At 30.4% G+C, this 15,323-nt stretch overlaps 1 protein-coding gene across 1 annotated transcript in view; it reads left to right on the top strand.

Annotated features, from left to right (window-relative positions):
* The window catches only part of Apoltp (Apolipoprotein lipid transfer particle), a 2,496,658-nt gene that overhangs the window by 300,561 nt on the left and 2,180,774 nt on the right, over positions 1 to 15,323 (top strand). The window contains exon 5 of the mRNA XM_089596186.1: positions 5,819 to 6,182. Coding sequence (XP_089452312.1) covers positions 5,819 to 6,182 — 364 coding nt within the window. The remainder of the gene's footprint in view (positions 1 to 5,818; positions 6,183 to 15,323) is intronic.

The following is a 15,323-nucleotide window of genomic DNA, read 5'->3' as shown; positions in this document are numbered from 1 at the left end:
AAAAAAAAAATTTTAATTACTTATTTTTATTTTACTAAGAACCTAATTTTTCGGGTCCAGTTTGCTTATAATATTAGTGTGAATTTATGTAAGTTGTTTAAGAATCCTATTAATTTTAATAGCTATTAACTAAAGGTAATAAAAAGTACTTGCAGTGACGGGGAGTTGAACTTAGATCCTATGGAGTGGTTAGCTAACACTTAATCGATTAAGTTAAAACAGACTTAGATATATAATGGAATTTTGATAATTATATATTAAAAGTTAAATTTAATTGGCTAAATGAAATTTAAGTCTACTTTTCCCAATGTGAAGTGCATTTAATTTTATTTTTATGTATAAAAGGGGGCTGTGCCCCTTGCGCGCTCCACGCGCCACCCTCAAAATTTAATCAAAGATTTATTTTCTATATTTTTAAAGAAAAATACAATAATTATATCTTTGTTGTAATACGTAATATTGTAATATTTATCAACTTAGAAATAAGAATGACTTCTCACTGATTTTTCTAAATCTCATTTTCAAATCTACCCGCGCTTGATCAGTCTCAGCCAGTCACGTGACTAATAAACAGGCTTCATCACGTGTCCCATCGTTTTTTTAAGATAGGATTTCAAATTAAATAACTTTTCTCAATATGTGCCAGTGTGGTTCATAAACAAGTTGACTTTCATAGTTCAAAAAGGTTTTAAAGTCAATCGACTAGTATAGTCAGAAGTGCTATGGAACATACAACAGTTTTAATAAATGATTGTATGCTGCCTTAGTAAGAAATTATTAGCATTTACTTTACCAATAAAACATAGCTATATTTTCAGCTATGGTCACCTCCAATAGTAACTATAACAGACTACAAAGTAGCTGTAATTATGTTCTCATGATTACTATAAGAAGTATTTGTTTACAGCTATAAATTTCAAGCGACTCCTTAACAGCATAATTTAGACATTAATGTATCTAATTATTGCTATAAATACAGCTATGATGAATAGATGAAATAATAGCTGATAACTTTTGACTGATGGGATGATAAATTTTTAGGCATGAGATAGTAACCTGAGATCTTATGTAAGATCTCATGTGATAGTCACAGACAGAGAATATTTGATAAGAATATTTCTTCATGACCTAATCGTTTTTTCATCAAAAACATTTTGCAATTAAGTATATTTATAAAACAAAGACGTAAAAACGGGTTATTTTGACACTCAAATGCAATACAAATTTTTTTTACCATTAAAAATATGATAAAGTGTCAAGTAAGATTCCTGATATTGAAATTTACGAATACTTTCTCACAGCACACGAATTTTGTAAGTGTTTCTTTTATTAAAAAGTTCACTATAACTTCCATACTACAGTATTACATAAGATTGTTTAAAGAATACCAAAAGAATACTCCCTTCACTTTAATAAGAATTCTTTGAGTCATCTTTTTGAATAATATAAGAATTTTAAAAGAATTCTTTTAGTAGGGATATTCACGTATTCTTAAAGAATTCTTTTACAGTAAAAATCTGCGTATTGGGTATATACACTGATGACGTAACTTGCCAGGCTTTATGCATAGCATTTTTTGTGAACTTACACTTTTAAGGTAGTAAGGTAATTTTCGAACTAACTTTTGAGTAAGCTACAATAGACCGAATACTACAACTTTGGGTGAACCAAATAATTTGTTTATCTAAGCGAGCTCAATGTCTGTATTAAAACATAACATAGAAAATTTTTTTAATTAAGAAGACAAAAGGGGCATAAACAACCTTCGAAGGTTCTAAAATGATAAGATTTTTAATCCTAGTTGAATTGTCATATCTTAAATCACTAAGAATCCCTTTTATGTACAAAGAAGGAGTATAATGTGCTGTTACACACAACATATTTATTAAGTACCATATTTATCATTATTTAAAATTGCTTAAATAAATACACAAATATATTACCTTAACTGAAACAACCCTAACAAATTAGTTAATCAACTAAGATTGCTAGTGGCAAAAAAATCTGCATGTTACTCTATACATGCTTATAAAATTAGTCAAACTGTTAAAGAGCTTTGTAAAGGAAATATTATATCCAAAGCTTGTTTATGAAATTAAATTTCTGTATTTTAATAAGCATTGATATATTCAGACATAGATCAGTGAAGTCCAAGGATGGTAGTCAAGGTCCTCCTAGAATAAGGTATTTGCTTATCTCAGATAGTCAATTGACTTAGAAATCAAAAGAGTTAACATCATTAGCTGTTAAACCTTATAACACTATAAATCTTTTCACTTCACAGAAAGAAAATAGTGCATAAGCAAGAGAAAATATGTCCACTGGTGAGAAATTTAAGAGATGTATAGTTAGAAATAACACTAAATTTGTAATGTCGAATAAACACAATCAAGGAGATTTTTATAAAAATATTAAATATGACTGTGTTAGATAAAAGGGATAGAAGCAGTGGTTAAAGAGCCTAATGAGCCTGCAATTGTGACTACCTTCACTAAAACTTTGATGTTCAGCGCTTAAACAAAACATGGCAAACTAATCTTTTGGAAATATCTCATGCTCATGATAATAAAAGTTATAAATATTTGCCGAATAATAAATGTATTCTTTTAGTGTGCATGGGCCGAGCCCGAAAATAACAAAATTGGTACTGATGTGACTATAACTATGAAATCTATATCAACGAAAGACAAAGCTCGAGTTAATTCACGGAGAAGTTATGGTAAAGAATCATACGCAAATTTTAAAAGTCTCATGCAAAATTACAAAAGTAACTTATACTTTACTTACAGTCATTTTAAGGCAACTACATATAAACGATATAATCGTAAACTAAAGTATGCTGTGTAAAAAAAGTTTTGTATAGGAGATAATTACAAAAAGCTCTTTGTCCTCTCACTGCTGATACAATAATTAAAAACACCTAACAATTGGTGTAAAGCTAATAGATTTCTTGGTCATGAATAAAAAAATATTTTACAAAAATAATTATTTTTAAAAAAAAGAACATAACCAAAATTCAATGTCAGTAATAAAAGATAAATAGTATTGCTAAATAAGTCCTCAACAAGAACCATACACTTCACTAGATGACAGAAATTTCGCTATATTGCTAGCAGAAAGTGCAGAAAACCAAGTATCTTCATACTATTATTGTTGAATTAAAATTAAAATTTTGATAAGATAGTAAGGTTTTGACAATACTCCCAATCGTTGGATTTCAAAGAATTAATTGTAATACAAAAAAATATGATGTACGAAAAAAATATGGTGAAAATATGAAAAAAAAAATTAAGTACATGCAAATATTTAAGCGCTTCAGAAGTTGATTTCTTTAGAAATAAAAAAAACATACACACACTTTATGGTTGCAAGGTTGGTCATTGTCTTAGTAATTTTCTTGCACTTAAGAAAATCTCAAACAGCGATTTTATTTAAAGTTGCCAGATGAGACATTCGTTACAAAAAAATACACAGACAATTTTCAGTAAGTTTCAATATTGTTAAAAAAAAAAAAAAAAAAAAAAAAAAAATGGTTAAAAAAATGTACTTATAAAGGAAACAAATTATATTCACCTTAAAATCGTGATGTATTATGTTCCTGAATGCCAGTTTCCATTATTTCGTAAATATCATGGATTTTAATTTCATATATCAAACCGTCAATGTTAGTATACAAAAATTTGCTGTCATTCTTTAGTTTAGAGATCATGTTATCATAATAAAAGCAATGTACAAGCTTTCAAGACCAGTCTTACACTCCAAGCCAAAATAAGTTGGCTTTCTAATTATTATTCTTACAAGTTGTCTTTAAATTGCTACGAATTTGTATCAAAAATATTGCAGCTATAAAATATGGCAGTGTATATGCCTGCACTATCACGTTCATCCCATTGATCTAGAAGCTAAATATTGATATGCTTTTTTCCATTTTCCCTTGTTTTTCTAATAATAGCGTTATTGAACTTTGTAATGAGCATTTTTTCACTGATTTTGAGCTTTTTTTCTTTTATAACTATTTATACATTATAATCACTTTTATAACTTATTCTATAAAAATTTTAAGGTTGTTTGTTAACGTTTTAAATTTACTTGAATCCAACATATCAAAATCATTGATTAATAGCTCAATAGCCCAACTATACATATTGTTTACATAAAAACAGTTAATGTATTATTCAATGTCATTTCTCCTAAATTTATCCATATAGTAGTTATTTGCTTCGGCATATCTACTTGCAGCTCTGAGTTTGTCCTTTATTAATACCTTTTTAATATACATACATGTAAATGTAAGTAATGAGTTCTAGCAAAACTCGCGAAAAAGAAGTTATAAATTTATTTGTTTAATGTTCTCGTAAGACTATATATACATATGTAGAATCTTTCGAGTATGTGTGTGTGTATGTGTGTGTGTGTCAACTTACTTTAGCTTTATTCAATTTATCATGCTAAGTAAGTCTTGGGATTGTAAAATAGTGTGCAACATCTAATTTGTATACCTGTCAACAATTATTTCTGAAAATGTCAAAAATTTCTACTAATAGAATCGTATATCTCTTACGGTATGAATCGGAGTACTATCTGAGATTTTGTATACGAAATATTTTCCGTATAGTTTAAGCATGTTTATCCTCCTTGGTGTTTATACGTGCTTTATATAATTAGCTGAAAAAATTTTTTTTTGATACGAGCGCAATCTCTTGAAGTCTTTCAAATGATGTTAGATAACTACATGGGAACACACCCTTTCATTAAGGCAATTTAATTTTATTTACAGTGTATGCATCGTTTTAACTGAAACTATTCTCTAGAATATCATATTATTCGTAATAAAATGCTAATGTATCAAGTGACAAAGATCAAATTGATAAGAGCCAAGAAAGCGTAAATTGATTTGCGTTCCTTTGACATAATTTGTCAAATTAATGTATTTTTGTTTTATCTGAGATACTAAATTTTCTCTTTAAGCAAAACAAGTGACAAACTAATTTAATAATAGAAGTGCATCAGAGTTACTTGAGTTGTGAGAAACGATGATTATCGCCTACAAGTCTTGGTTTTTGAGTTAACATTCATTATGTGCAGTACTTATCTAATATAAAAGATGTTTGAGTAAATTTGAAAAGAAAATTATGTTAAGTGTGTAAAAAGTGTACATCCTTCAGACAAATGGGACTAGTTGTAAACTTTTTAATTTTTTTTTATTCTCCTCACATGTATGGCTTATAACAGCATCGAAAAAATTAAATTCCTCTTTTTTGGTATCTGGTTGTAATGAAACTAAATTGTGGCCCATACTTTGTAAGTCTATAGCTGGATTTTGCAAATCTTTTACAAACCATATAGCTCAATTTTTTACTGCCTTGAGCTTCTTTTCTACAGAAAACGTCTTATGATTTAGAACTGTTTACACTCCACTTTACATGTTATTTAATACTTAATGCTAGATAATGCTTTATTGTTTACTTACTACTAAGAAGTGTACAAGTTTAACTAAATATTTAAAGTCTGCATATACTATCAAAGGTTTAACATGCACGACATACACGACAGAAGAAGTACATTTGTGAAACAAAGCAGAACTTTTCAATTATTATTTTTAATGAACCAAGCAATTAATAACTTTTTCATTTAAAATGTTTCACCAAAGTCCAAGAAATAACTCAGTTAATATAGTGATACATTTAATCAGTGTCAGAAATAAATTTAACTGAATAATTTAGGTCTTTTTCTCATAAATATGTGTAATAAATAAATTTTTTTATAAATTTCTGTGTATTTTATAAACAAATAGCTATAATAATTGACTAATTTTCAGGAAACATATAATAAGTACATTGCCATATATTGGTAGCAATGCAGCAATAAATCTTATGAAAGAATTAATCATTAAGAAATACGTAGATGCAGATAAAGTAGACTTCTGGATCACTACACTGTCATTACTACCACGGCCAGATCGCCAAACTATATACATCTTAGCATCTCTACTGGACCATCCCAAAAAAATGTTAACATCTCAATTTGTTTTAAGTTACTCTGCTGTCATTTATACGTTTTGTCAGAATAACAGGTATAGGTGTGCCAATTTTGAACCTATAAAAAATTTTATAAATCTTTTAGAAACAACAATTCAAAATGGTTGTACACCTCGAAAGAAGTCTCCATCAGATATAAAACTGGTAAGAAACATTTTTTTAAGTATAAACTTTCTTTTGATAATATTTCAACTACACTTCAAAGTTTTCTATAAACTTATTGCCCATAAGTCTCAAAGCTGTACAGCCACAGCTTCAGTGTCAACTAAGTAATGATACGGTGTATTGACTATGCCAGTCCATTCAATCGTCGTGTCACTTGTTTATTAAGGTATAGTGACAAGTCAACACAAACCATATGAACAATTATTTACAAAGAGTAACTTTAATTTACATATATCATCAGTTTGTTTTAAATTATGTTTACTTGCCTCTATTTTTGGTTAAATTAAAGTGAGGAGTATTTGATGGCACTTATCCAGGCAGAGAAGTTAAAAGCCAAACTTTAGCATTAGCTGTTGTATATAAGGTAAGAGCACCTATAACCAAAGCCTTAAGTTTCTGAAAAATTTTCAAGCCGAATAGATAAGAAAATAATGTTTCATGTGAGAGGACTTAATGTATGCAAAAGTAACTTTGTAAATCCTTCTTGTTAGCTGACAATACGCATAACATATTGCAGAAAAACTAAAAATAGATCAATACCAACATTTGTTAACAAGAATACGTCTTTCCTAGAAGATTATAAGGTATAGGTAAGAAGTCTCTAATAGTCCGAAACTAAACGCAATGATTTATAACTGAATGGAGCCATTCAACTATGGGTACATCTTCTATTAAGTGTGTACCTATAAATATACATTCACCATACTAATAAAAAAAGTAATAATATTGAAATAAAACTTTTCTTAAATTGTACAGTAATATAACAGGCTATTGCTCTTCTTTTTCTTCGTATGAAAGTATTATAAAAAGTTCATAACACCCTTAAGTAGTTATTTATTTTTCTAAGTAGACGGCTTACGCAACCCCCTACATATCGGTCAAGTATTTAGCAACAATATATCGAGCACACTTATTTGTATAAAATGTGATTTTATCAGTCCATAACTCTTTTTCTTTGAGAAGTTAGTCTTTTAAAGTACTAATTATTGTAAGTTTAGTGTTTAATCATTATGTGCAACTTAATTAGCTAATATTAAATAAGTGTTCAGTTATACGTACTGTTTGATTGTAGAGGCACTTACGTTGTTAGTATTATTATTATTCATGTCAAAAATGCAAGACACATACGTTTTATTGACTAACTTATGTGCTTACGTATAACAATACATATGTATCTTTACACTTCAAGATAAATACATATAAGTAAATTAGTATAATTAAGTGCAGAATATAAATGAATTTCTATTAAATTATTTCTTGTATTTCAATAAGGATGCTATATGCTATCATTTTTTAGTGGTATTTATGTGACAAACACATTTTTTAATAAAAGTATTTAACTTACCTAATACCATATTACTATGGAAGAATTAGTTTCTATTATGTGCTTGCATGTAACTAAAATGTCTCATGGGTGGGCTTTCTACTGTAAAGCGGCAAGCTGCTGTATGCAACTAGAACAGAATGTAAATACCGGACTGCTAAGTGCTGTGTGTACTTTCATTTGGTTTTGTATATATATATATGTGTGTGTGTGTGTGTGTGTGTGTGTGTATATGTCCAGTGACAACAATAATACTAAACATATTTTAGTTTGGAGACAAATGATTTCTAATATTGAGAAAACCTACCAGTGTGACGTCTATGGGTATTTTACTGACTCATTATTTTTTCCTCAGTCCATCTTTTCAACGCAAATAGTCATTATAATAGTAACTTACTTCCTGAAAAGGTCCATTGCTAGTCCCCGTGCTCATACTTTCACCATCAGAATTTTACCACACCGTAGACTTAAGATACCAAAAACACAACTGAATTTAGTCAAAAACATTCTTGAGATTTTTGTGAAGATTAGTAAATTATTTGATAACTTTAGCGAGCAGTTATTCAATTTTTACATTTTCTTTTTAGCACACCTAAGCTTTAACATTAGCATATTTCATTGTCTAGAGATATAATTATCTTATCCTTAGTAAACAGGCATTGTGTGAGTCATTAGGATCAATAAAAAAATTGACCTTAGCACTTATGCTGCAAAAAAATGTCCGTAGCCTTAGAATTATTAACATACGGACGCATAGAAGCTAATTAGTAAATTAAATTTTTTTAATTCATCACACATCATTTGAGGTACTAGTACTAGTTAGAATTTTGGAAAAATAGATTTTTTTCAACATTTAATGAATCCTTATATCTTTAATAATCACCTCCTCAAATTTGCACAGTATTGCCATTATAAGTTTTAAATATTGTAAGCAGTACAGGCTATGCAGAACCATTGAGCTCATCTCTGGGTCCTTAGTTTATAAAATGGATTTAAATTTAAAAAATTTTTTTAGCCTTCTAACCAGTACTCGTACCTCAAAATTTAGGGGAAAATAGAACAGCTTCCAAAGATCAAGATTATGATCAACTCTTAAAGATATTTTTTCAGAGAACAAAAGCAAACAGTATTATAAATGTAGAGGTATTTAGTTGTATTTTTGTATAATATTCTTACATATTTTTATTTGTAACGATGCAAAAATAGTCTCCTCACCCCTAAAAACTCTCGCTGATACCACTTACATACGTAGTGCATATATTTCATCTTCTTCCTATTTGTTTATTCATTGGAAGCTGTAAATACGCTGAGTAAAGGATATGAGGACGCTAACAGACAATCAGTAAGGCTGCAGAAACACTGGAAAATAGTCACAAGCTGGATGTCTAAGTGCTAATGACAAGAGTTATGATAACTATGCAATTGCTTTAGGGCGCGTGGTTAAGAGAAGATGAAGAAAGAGTTGAGAGATTTTTGAGAAGGTACACAGAGTGTTCAAGATAGAGAGAGAGAGAGAGAGAGAGAGAGAGAGGAAGAAAAACAGCGAGCTAAAATAGAGTAGACACAGAGAAAGAAGGGATCAGCAACAGCGTTCTCCAAAGTAGTCACCGATAAGGCGTGCGCAATTTGAATTGGGCCTACCAGCCCAATGTCCTCGTCATTTCATGCGTGATATAGCTTCTCCCGCAAACCACTGTGTAAGCGACGAAATATCCATATAATTTTTAATTGGATTCTATAAATGAGACATATTTGATGTTAAATTACAATTTTTTATAACTAATATCAATTTATGGTTATAGAAACATAATAATTGTTTTTGTAATATAAAAAACAATACAGCATATTGCAATAAATAAACTCCACTATCAGTTCCATTGTTTCGTCACTGTACGTCAGGAAGCAACGTTTTAATATTACATTGGTTGTATACTTCTTTTTTGTCCATATTTGCTGATACTTTATTAAATTAATTACGTAATGTTTTTGTCACTCGAGATGCTCAATAGTTTCTAATTAAATTAAATATTAGTATGCATGCCCTTGAGACAAAATTATTCAATGATATTCATTGACTTAGGTAATTGCATTGCAATAAAAAATGATAAGTAAAAAGACAACCAACGTTGAACTAAAATCTTAATTTTTTTGTGAGCAACTCTACAGATTTTTAAATATTCGTGTTATTAATCAATACATACCGTTAATATAACAACATTTAATTTCAATGGGTACATGATTTTCCATTTTTTTTTACTTTTTATATGCATAACATTATTTATTTTCAATTAGAAAGTATGAATGTAACACAACGTGAGGCTGTATGCTTCTAATTTCCAGGCCCAGAGTACTTTTTCCTACCTCAAGATCTTTTTCGTAATGTTTGGACATTTACTGCGTCATCGGTGGGAAAAATAGTGTTCAGCACTTGAGCGCCATTTCACCGGAGCTACCCAATGGTACATCAAGCTATGGAATAGCAATGACGCTGCTACGATGAAGTAGTAATTTTCGTTAAAGAAGCGCCATTGCTACTGAAGATATTTTGCGGTCTAAGAGACAGTAGGCTAGCCCTGGTTAAATGGTGCGTATGGGGTGCACACTATTTTTCCTACTAAGGGCGCAGTAAACGTTCAAATATCACGAAAAAGACGCTGAGTACAACAACTAATATTTTTGCCCGATGGCATAAAGTAGTGACTTGGTGCAAATCAGCACCTTACAGTCTTAATAAAAAAATAACGTTTCTAATTTGAACATCAACTCACAATACAACCACACCCTTCAGACACTAAATTGATTACTTTATGCCCTACGAACGAAAATTGCCCTTTTTGTTTGTCATATCATAAGCTTATCTTGAAAGTTATTATCGAAACATTATGTGGATGCCTATTAGAAACTTATTTATATTATTATTGTGACAATTTTGAAATCTCGATATATTATAAGAGGTGTGATCAAAAAATAAGGTGACTTGTCATTTTTATGAAAAAACATTTATTTATTCATCTAAAACTATGTTGTCCCCTTCAAAATAATCTCCCTCAGATACAATGCACTTGTGCCAACGCTTTTTCCAGTCGTCAAAACACTTCTGAACTGCTATTTTTGGTATTGCTTTGAGCTCCTCCAGCGATGTCGCCTTAATCTCCTCAATCGTGGTAAATCTTCGTCCTTTCATGGGCTTTTTCAATTTTGGGAAGAGGAAAAAGTCGCTGGGGGCTAAGTGTGGTGAATATGATGGCTGAGGTATGATGGAAGTACTGTTTTTTGCCAAAAAACTGCGAAATAATAACGACTTGTGCGCAGGTGCATTATCATGGTGTTCGCGGATACACATCTCACACCCAAAACATCCGTCAAAATTGATTGGCATGAAACAAAGGATATTTCAAGATCATCAGCTATTTCTCTAATCGTGATTTGACGATCTTTTAGCACCATTTCTTTCACTTTCTGAACATTTTTGTCGGTGTTTGACGTGCTGGGTCGTCTAGAGCGAGGTTCATCATTAACATTTTCTCGGCCCTCTTGGAATAACTTACACCACTTATAAACATTTTTTTTGCTCATAGTTGACTCACCGTAGGCCACTGTCAACATTTCAAGAGTTTTTGAGCACTTAATACCATTTTTTACACAAAAATTAATACAAACTCCTTGCTCCATTATTTTCAACAAAAAGAAATCGCCGAGTACGCAAATACGAGTCTAACCTTTAAGTCTCTCACATAAAAACAACACATGCTATATAGTCAAAACTATGAACATACGATCGTGACTAGTGTACCAACATAAAAAAAAAATTTTTAACTTAGAGTGTAAAAAGCACGCGCAATTCAAAAAGTCACCTTACTTTTTGATCACACCTCATATATTACAAATGGGTAAGATGGAATTTATTTTCGTATCCACTATAACTAAATACATCAACGAATAAATAACACTTTTGTACTTTTTCCTGATTAACGTATTTTCTACTGCTAACTAAAACGTTGAGCTGCACATTTCTGAAGTCATTAAGAAGACTGCAAAACTCGTTTAAAGTCTTTTCAATTTTACAATAGTCTTGCAAAACCTTCAGAGTTTTTGTCGAGACTTCAAGTGTATGCAGCCTCTCAGGGTAAAACGGCCGAATATCCAATGTATTTGGACCTATAAGACTCTAATGAGACTGTCAATGTAATCTTTTTCCTATTATTGGGGCTTATGAAATGAGAATACAGATTAATAACAGTGACATACCCTACATATTGTAACTTTTTCTAAACAAGGAATTCCAAATTATGCAGAGTCACTCATGTAGACATTATACACGAAAATAGATAGTATTGCAATTGTATACATACGATTCTGTTTCTAGTTTCTAGCGTTTTAGATAAGTTGAGCAATATACCAAGTAGGTATAGCATATTAAAACCAAATACCAATGTGCACTAAAATACAAATAAATACATCCCTCCATTACAACCCCAAGACGTAGAAAGTAAAATAATAATTTTCTCAAAGTACAAATCTAATCTTACAAATAATTTACAGGAATCATCGTTGAATTTCTTTTTCATACTTCTTTTCTCCATGAATTTTTACGATTAAAGTAGAATTCTGTTGAATTGGTTACAGTTTTGACAATTTCGTAAAAAAAAGAATCCATAATGCAACTTTCTACACTTTCTTGTGTCAGAACGTTGTTAAATTAGAATTGTAAATGAAAACTGATTATAACATCGTTCAAAAAAATTTGGAGTTGTAACCGTAACAAATCCAACCCACGTACTGCGATGCCTTCTTCAGCAGGAGGAGTGGGGTTTATCAATATTTTGTGTAAGAATTATACATGCATCAGTATCTACAAATAGCTATGTATAACGAACGGTATTAAAAATCAATAATATAAGAATCATCAAGGTGGCTTGGGCATTTGGTGCCGTACTAAGTGAGAGGCCCTTTAAGGTTGAATTCATGATAAAAATTGTTTTTGTTAATTGTCATAATAATTAAATATTTAAAATTACATATTCTAATTAAAAAGTCTTATCGACATAAAAAACTATGAAATAACGATAAAAAGAAAAGTATAGCAACACATAACTTTCGTAAGCGCATGAGCACAAGATATTAAATAACTATCCTCTAAATTTCTATTAAATCTAAGTGATTAACAAATAATTTTAACAATTTTAAAGACTTTTTTAAAAAAAAATAAAAAAAACATTTTCATTTGTATAGGTGTCATTTGTATTCGTTTTGTAAATTGTAGTCATTTTAGTGATAAATCTTGTAAGACTGCGTGTTAAATTGGTGAGTTTTAAATAGCCATTTTCCGTAAAAAAAAGTGGTTGCCCCTAGTACCTTTTTTTCGACAATTAGTTACAACAGTTAACTAGGCACACTGTATTTACCTAGTTGCAAAATTTTACACATAGTTATTATTACAGTGAAAATCACTAAATCTACTTTAAAAAGTGTTTCATTCAGTACATTGTACGTTGGTTGTTGACATCAGTTGACTTATAACTCAGTATACTTATACTTGGTTCTGGTATGCATTATAAAAACTGTTTCAAGAGCTTCCAGTTTTTCGTTATATTTAGATTATGACGATTGATGTCATTCGTCGTCACTTCGTGTACGTTATTTGTTGGTTATATCTAATAATTAATTGTATATTATATTATAACACAGTCTTAGACGTTCACAAAGCCATAGGAATTTTATATTAGTTTGTATTATTTCCGATACATGATGAACACTACCGAATGATGTGTGAGGACAGCTTTTATTCAGATTATTTTTAGTACAACATCTTATATTATACATACATATACATTATTCAAGGCTCTAGTTCATGATGGCTATAATTATCCATACACTATACATAAAATGTATAGTTATGTTTCAAACGCATTTAATGTGAAAACTGCTTCTAACGATTTATATTTACATCAGTGGGATTTAAAATTCCTCAACAGCCTAAAGGTCAGTATGTTACACTCTTACTTACATTAACAATAGGGGCTTCAGGTAATTTATGATTCTTAGATGTATGTAATACACAAGTATCGGTGGTAGAATAGAATTCACCAATGATGCGCATCTCGCCAGGGCGATGGCAAGAGTCACTCGTTCTTTTTAAGCATCCTCGAGCACGGTGATCGCTCTGAAAGACATGCGTACCAAGAAGTTAAAGTATCATTTTGTATAAGAAAATGCATTGTACGCATCAAATTTGTGATTCTATACTTACTTTTAAAGGTATGTTTTTAAACCAAGTAACGGTAGTTAGTATTGTATCTGGCTCGTCTGGTCATTTTTTTTGCAACGTAGACAGTAAAACAAACGTGCAGAAGTCCTACGATAGACGTGATGGACAGCAAACAATTCTCTTGCATATCTTGATGGCTAGATAAAACAAAAATTTTAGAATGTGTTAAAGATTTATAAGCTCAGACAAAAAAATAAGACTCAAAAAAAATTTCTTACATTCTAGTTACATAAACTGTGACATACTCATATTGAAAATAGAAAAATATAAAAATAATAGACCTTAACACTTTAAATCGTTAATATAGAATTACAAATACAAGCCAAGTTCAAAAATAAAATAAAAATTTGGATTGAAAAGGAAAAAAGGGCGTCTTTAAAAAAAAGAGTTGATAATAAACAATTGTAAGAGTATCCGACCAGAATACTGAGTATTAAAGCCTCTGTTAGGCTCATGGTACAATATGTAATGTGTTTTTCATATAATCTGAGAAATACAAATCACAGATTGCACCATAAGTCTGACAGAGGCTTTGAAACTAAGAATTAATTACGAAAAAGTTGAAATCGCTACAAAACGGCTTATTCCTGAGAATAACAGAATGAGCAAAGTCATGTAAAAGAAAACTGGTACATGTGACCGCTAATACATTGATACAAACATAAATTGACTATTATAGAGGCGCTCGGATGCAGTAAAAGGCACATTAAAAGACACTTAAATTAATAATAAAAAGTAAAAATCAATTCAGAATAAACAAATCGAAGACTTTTGTAAAAAAAAAGCTTAATTCAGGGTGCTAAGTAAAGCAGTGAACTCCAGATTTCCCAAAAAAAAAATGGAACTCATAAAGCATTTACAGAAAAAAAAAGTGACTCGTATGTATTCTGTGAAGAGTCACCTGATTCGTTATCTGACAAAAAAAACTCCAACTCACTCTATTGTGTGAAAAAGTATAACAAGTCACTGACTTCTATGAAAGAGTAGAAGGGCTCCAGTTATGAACATACCAGCTTGCAGCGCTCCAACAAAAAGTTGCTAAACCGACTGTATTGTAAAAAAAGCTACCCAACATACAATGTTTCGATGAACCGTAGCCTAACTAGTGGCGCTCCAACGGAGAACAAACCAAATCGCAGTGCTCCGACAAAAAAATCTCTTTACCCACTGTAATGTAATTTAAAGCTTCCAACTCTTTTTGTTTCAGTAAATAAATGCCTAACCCATGACGCTTCAATAAAAAATATATCAGTTCGGAGGGTTTCAAAAAAAATTAGCACCATTTGTTGCAAGAAGTTTGACTTGTAAGAGTCCAATTAAAAAAAATTTTAAACAAGGATCAGTAAGGTGTTAGCATGCTCTACGTATTCTTGTATAATTCGTAAATAAAATCGTTGTCACTATTTATCTATTAACTCCCTGTTTTTTATCGTCATCATCATAATCGTTGTCATCGTCATCATCATCATGATCATCATCATCATTATTATCATCATCCTTGTCGTTATCCTCATTATCATCATCATCA

Source organism: Copidosoma floridanum, unplaced genomic scaffold, assembly GCF_036245765.1.
Source record: "Copidosoma floridanum isolate Cflo_tuat_1 unplaced genomic scaffold, Cflo_Japanese_pri ptg000004l, whole genome shotgun sequence".
Taxonomy (NCBI): Eukaryota; Metazoa; Arthropoda; class Insecta; order Hymenoptera; family Encyrtidae; genus Copidosoma; species Copidosoma floridanum.
The sequence above is the reverse complement of the archived record's forward strand: the minus strand, read 5'-3'. Positions and strand labels throughout refer to the sequence as shown.